This window comes from Homalodisca vitripennis, unplaced genomic scaffold, assembly GCF_021130785.1.
Source record: "Homalodisca vitripennis isolate AUS2020 unplaced genomic scaffold, UT_GWSS_2.1 ScUCBcl_2878;HRSCAF=8015, whole genome shotgun sequence".
NCBI lineage: Eukaryota > Metazoa > Arthropoda > Insecta > Hemiptera > Cicadellidae > Homalodisca > Homalodisca vitripennis.
Window position 1 is genome coordinate 44,190 of NW_025778992.1, and position 6,000 is coordinate 50,189.

At 31.1% G+C, this 6,000-nt stretch overlaps 1 protein-coding gene across 1 annotated transcript in view; it reads right to left on the reverse strand.

The window, feature by feature from the left end:
- The window catches only part of LOC124372308 (putative neural-cadherin 2), a gene marked incomplete at its 3' end in the record, with an annotated part of 30,981 nt that extends 26,464 nt beyond the window's left edge, over window positions 1-4,517 (reverse strand). The window contains exons 1-3 of the mRNA XM_046830687.1: window positions 4,277-4,517; window positions 1,348-1,581; window positions 161-333 (exon numbers count right to left, since the gene is read on the reverse strand). Coding sequence (XP_046686643.1) covers window positions 161-333; window positions 1,348-1,581; window positions 4,277-4,517 — 648 coding nt within the window. The remainder of the gene's footprint in view (window positions 1-160; window positions 334-1,347; window positions 1,582-4,276) is intronic.
- Between the last annotated feature and the right edge of the window lie 1,483 nt (window positions 4,518-6,000).

Sequence of the window (6,000 nt, forward strand, 5' to 3'; positions counted from 1 at the left end):
ACCAACTGTTCTAAAACTAATATATTTTATGGAATATTTAACATAAAATACCATTAAAACGTAATCATATTTGCATACTTAGTAGTCTGGAAACCTACACAAGTATTTTTTTGTACACTTTGATGTTAGATCAATACATTAAAACATTGTTATGACGGACCTTGTAATAGAAGTCGTTGGTCTCATCTTGATCGATAACATTAACTGTCAGGATGGCGTGGTCTGGTATCCTGCCGTCTTCTGATTCGCTGACCTCCGTTACCCACTCATCTTTGGTGAAGGCGGGCGGCATATCATTGATATCTGATACTATGATGGACACCGTTCCTGTACCTAATAACCGATTGTGAGGTTTAACTTAATACATATTTTAGTACTGATGATTTCCACATATTTTATTTCCAGTGGTTCTCGGTACATTTCTATTGAAATAAAATCGAGAAAACATAATAATTTACTTAATATGTTTTTGTAACAATACAAGGAATCTTAGGTATTCAAATTAAATTAATTATTCTGTTTATTGAGTCTGAAACTCCCCTACTTGTAGTGCCTAAGACCAAAACAATCCACTATAATCTGTTTATAAGTTTATAAAGTTCAGGCTACATATTAATAAACTTATTGAAACTTAATAAAAATTATTGTATCGAACTTAGTACCTAAAGTATTAGCTTAAAATTAAAAAAAAACGTGTAAATGTTTGACCCTAAGGGCTCGAGAGCCTTTTGAACTCATTTATATATTTCCGTACGTCTCATCGTACTTCTTCAGACCTAACATTTAATATTGTAGAAATATGTACAAAATTAAATTATTAAACTAACTAGAAATATTAACAAGAAAAAGAACTCAATTAGAATAATAAACCTATTAAAAAAAATCAATATATATATATATATATATATATATATATATATATATATATATATAAATCAACTAGTTGTTTCCCGCGCCTTTACACGGTTTTCTTAAGCTATGTCCGTGTATGAGAACTTCTGGTTTAAGTCAAGTATATTTCCAACGCCGATGTAGAGATTAAATTTTGGCCACGATCAAGGAACTCTGCCAAAAATGTACTTTTATAGTCTTTGTACACGTACATGCACTTTATTATAACATGGTATAACACTCAAGCATTAAGTTCAACCAGAAATTAATTTTAAAAACATATATATACATCGTAACTTAGCGCCTTCAAATAATCATTGGCTATGTAAATTTAAGTTTTTGTGCTCGAATTGTAGTTTGAAATGTGCAGGTGCTTTGGAACCTTATTATTTATAGCATAAAAAATTGAGAATAATATACAGTATATATTATAATAAATTAATATACAGAAGATACCTTTTAACCCTCCGCCGTCCATAGCCACCACTTGAAGGGAGTAATCTGGTGTCTTCTCCCGATCCAAGCAGCAAATATTAGTCCTAATCAGGCCCGAGTGAGGTTCTATGCTGAATATTGGCGTTCCCGTCTGCTCGTCTAAGACATTCTTCTCGATGTTGTAGACTAGCTGAGCATTGCCTCCTTCCAATGGATCATCTTGATCCGTAGCAGTCATCGTTACTACGACCATTCCTGGATCATAAACAAAAGAATGAATTAGTAATGGATACGTTATGTTATTTGACTAATAATTTCTTAAATATTTTATAACCATATTTTTCGTCCGAAATTTTGAACATTTTATGGAAACGTCCCTATAACTGTTTATATTTTACGCCATTACTTCACGAACACTTAGAGTTCTTACATGTCTACAATGGGATGAGGAACTGTTATGGAGTACCTATTTATTAATAAAATTTTATCTCATATATATTTATATGTATATGTACTATTTACAATATACATATATGTGTGTGTGTTTTTTTTGCACTGTGTTTACATATATGTTTTCTTCAATGTTGTTTACGTGTTTTATTAACGTTTATCTAAAACTTCCTGACGACGGTGGTATTAAATGCCCAGAAATATAGAAGTTAAAAATGCTTCTTTTGTTTTCTTCTATTCAACACAATGATTAGTATATATATATATATATATATATATATATATATAATATATATATATATATATATATATATATATATATCTCGTTTACAAGTGTACTTGACAAAGTTGTTAATTACAACGAAATATTGTACATTAAACAATTGTAGTTTTCTGTTGAAACTGCTCTAAGAGACTATATATTACTAAATCGTGTGAATATTTCCTTGTAAGCTGATACATTTTGAAACACCTCTGAAGAAACTTATTTCGTAAAAATAAACATGACGAGAAGGATAGAATGATTGGTTATAATTTTAAGTCAGGTATACGTATAAGATTTTACTTATTTCAGGTAGGATTTTATGAGAAAAATAGTTAAAATTTGATTAATTAATTACTCATGATAAATTGTCCAATCCTATTTCTTTTGCAAATTAAAAGAATATTACCCACGTTCTTTATTCTGTAGTTAATTTATTGCCATCACTGTAAGGTACTAAATTGTTTAGGTATTTTTAGTAGAACAGTAACATACAATTTTATTTTACGTTTCAATTATACAAACTAGAAGGAAAAAGGCTGTTTAATGCCATGGTTGTAATAAAACTAGGCCGGTGCGTTGCACTCGCGGGTCAGATTATCGTAGTCTCCACAAACAGCGCTTACAAGGATTGTTGCTACCGCCACTTAGAGCGCGATTATCAAATGATATATGAAGTAGGAGTTAAATTCTTTTTATTTTAAGGAAATATTAATTTCACTCTTTGTAGAACAAAATTAGAAATTAAATTTGGTTTGTTTACTTGGCTTGCTAAATTTTGTGTAAATTTCAAATAGCTACATTCTCACTATTAGCAGGCATTTACAAAAAGCATTATTGTTTTATAATTTAGTCATAATAACCATTAGTTTTGGCGAATAATAAAAAATAGTTTCACTATATATATAAATTGCGAGTAATTTATATTTACTTTTCGATTTAATAAACTTTTATTTTATTACTAAGCACTCAGTGTGCTGTGAAAATCTGTCCCTTCTATAATTACTGTAGGACTCACTTAATTTCTGATTTGTAAACAAAAGCAGGTAATAAATGTACACTACGAGTAAATAAAATTGTTATTCTATTAAATCAACATTTCTTTTATTGTTAGGCTATTGGACTGCTGTGAAAATCGGTCCTATATAAATTTAATTTTAGAATTCATAATTTTCGGTTCTGCTGCTAAAAGCGGGTAATAAAGATAAACAGCATTTAAAGTAAATAGTTTTCGATTAGATATGATTTTTTTCTATTGGCTGTTGTCATGCTATCTAAAGCAGTCCTGTCAAAATAAATCTATGTATCTCTAAATTCCCTTTATGAGGACATAAGTTGGTCACAACGAGTAATCACGAGTTTATTTGAACAATATTTTTGGATAAAATAAACCTCCGTTTACCTAATTAATAAAAGGGAATGATAATTCGACATTATAGAGTCTTTAAGATTACTGTTTCTTTGATTAAACTCATCCCACCGATTAGGTATACCAATAAAACGCAAATTTTCGGTACAATTTTCGTATCTATTATTCCTAAATTCGTTACTGATGATCATTCATTAGCATAGTTATTACGAGTGTAAAGTACTAGTTAAAATTTCACATATAATGACGATCGGGTATTTGTGAAGGGAAGGAACTGAGTTAAATATACTACTATATAGATAATATAGACTATTGGGAAATTTCTTTAAACCTCTGCTATTAAATGATTGAAAATTATCAAAATATTTTTTTTTAAGTGAAATTTTATTATAACGGCTGAATAATTTCTTAATGAAAATATACAGTATTTTTAGAAGAGAACATAGTATATTTGATCAAAGTTTCAGCTCAATCGAACCATTTTTGTAAAAGAAAAAAATTAAAAACCAAAAAAATGGTTTTTTTGAATTTTTTGGGGAAATTTTTAAAGTTAGGGAAAAAATGATTATAACATAAGTTGTAGATTTTTTCATTTCCAACAAATTTTATATTTGACATTTTTCAATAGGATGCATTGTTTACTCACAAATTGCAAAAAACCATTTTCACCCCCTAAAAAACCACCCCTCATATACCCCCTAATAGACGATTTTGGTTCGGAATGGTATTTTTTATTATTTATAATGTATTTGACTAAATTGGGCCATTAGTTTGCTGAAAGAAAACATTTATTTATTTGACCATTTTTAATTGCTATTTCTCCCGGACTAAAGTATGGATAGCGATTTTATAACAACGTATGCAAATACCAGCTGTTCCATTTTCCGTCAGATTGGTAGTACTGAGACTCTGGAGGAAAATCGGAGCATTATCATTGACATCCTGCAAGTTGACGTGGATATCTGCATACCCAACCAAACCTTCCCCTCCTTCATCTTGGGCGAACACCGTAAACCTCCACTGGGGTCGTCCATGAGGGAGGTCACGGTCTAGAGGCTGTAAGCAGAGGAAGATGAAGTACGTAAATATACGTTTTATCTTACAGCTCATTCAAGCCTTGGTAAGTTGGAAATTGCACATAAATATACCTAGAAATAACGTTAATTTTGATAATTCTTTTTTCATAATAAACCAATTAAACTTAATATTAAATTTAACTTATGATAAAAATTCCAATTAACTACTGTAACTAATAATTTTCCTTTTATGATTTTCATTAATACTTATTTCTATCGGTTTTTAAGCAATAACGTTTTATAAACATAATTTATTATGTTGAAACTTCAGTTACCCGTTACAGTTCAACACTTGAATTTACGTACTCGTACATTTATCAATAGGTAAATGAATATAACAAATCCGCAGACCAATTCCAGGATGAACAAATAATAAACATCACAGTTATTCCACTCAAAACAACAACGTACATTTTACTAACCTGCATGATATTTAAATCAATTAATGTACGTTTCAATATTCAAACTGATGAAATGGTTAGTGTTATTAAGTATGCACACACTGCTATTCCATATGTTGCATTGTGCCCTATGAGGTTTTAACAAGAAAATACAATTCCCAAAATTTGTTACCAATAACTTTTGGTTAAATCACAAATGTTAAGTATTTATTGCATTAAATAACTTGTTTTTTATTGCCAAATATGAAAAGGCTACTTTTATTGAATAATAATTATGTATATATTTTTTTGTGCAACTTGTACTCTCTAGCCACTGCTTACCATACTTACTCTCTCCCCCATGTGTTACTCTCTCACTTAAAATATTAGTTTTATTTCTATTTGTTGTACATTTACATTAACATTAAAGTCAGTGCTCTGGATTGGCAATCTCTACCAGAACGTCTCTGCTCCCGGACACCCGCGTCTACCGTGCTCTACAGGACTGGCCACAGTGTTATGAACTATTCGTTTGCGGTCGTATTGTGCGTGAGTGAATCCGTGAAGGACATCTTCCGTCCGTCTTCACGCCTGCCTACAAGACTGCTGCTGCAGCCTATTTCCACACTTACTGATCACAACCTGGCCCTCAACAACAGCAGACTACGGTTAGGTACCTCTCATGAAAACAAAAGTAACTGTTTAAATTTCTGCACTTTATTTGAATATGCACTGTTCATTAAACTCATTATGTGTAACCTGGTGAACTCTTGTTAAAATCAGTGTGTTCGGCGTCTTCACTGCCTAGTGTGAAGTGGTCCTTCTTAATCGAGCCTCTAAAATATTATTTCACGGTTCTCATAACCAAAATTCAATCTTTTCATGGTCCTTAGCGAGCCGGATAATAAGAACTTTAGTCCATTAATGAATATCAGTGCAATCTCAACTCTTATAAGGTATATATACAGTGTATATTTCAAAGTGTGGTTTCAGGTTCTTTCACGATTGGCAAAAGTCAGTGCATATCGATTTTCCAATCCCCTCTCCAGTCATATCAGCTGTGATCATATCAGCTGTGACGTCTGATCATATCAGCTGTGGTGCTCTGTCGACTGCATTGTTTTGTTGACAAACAAG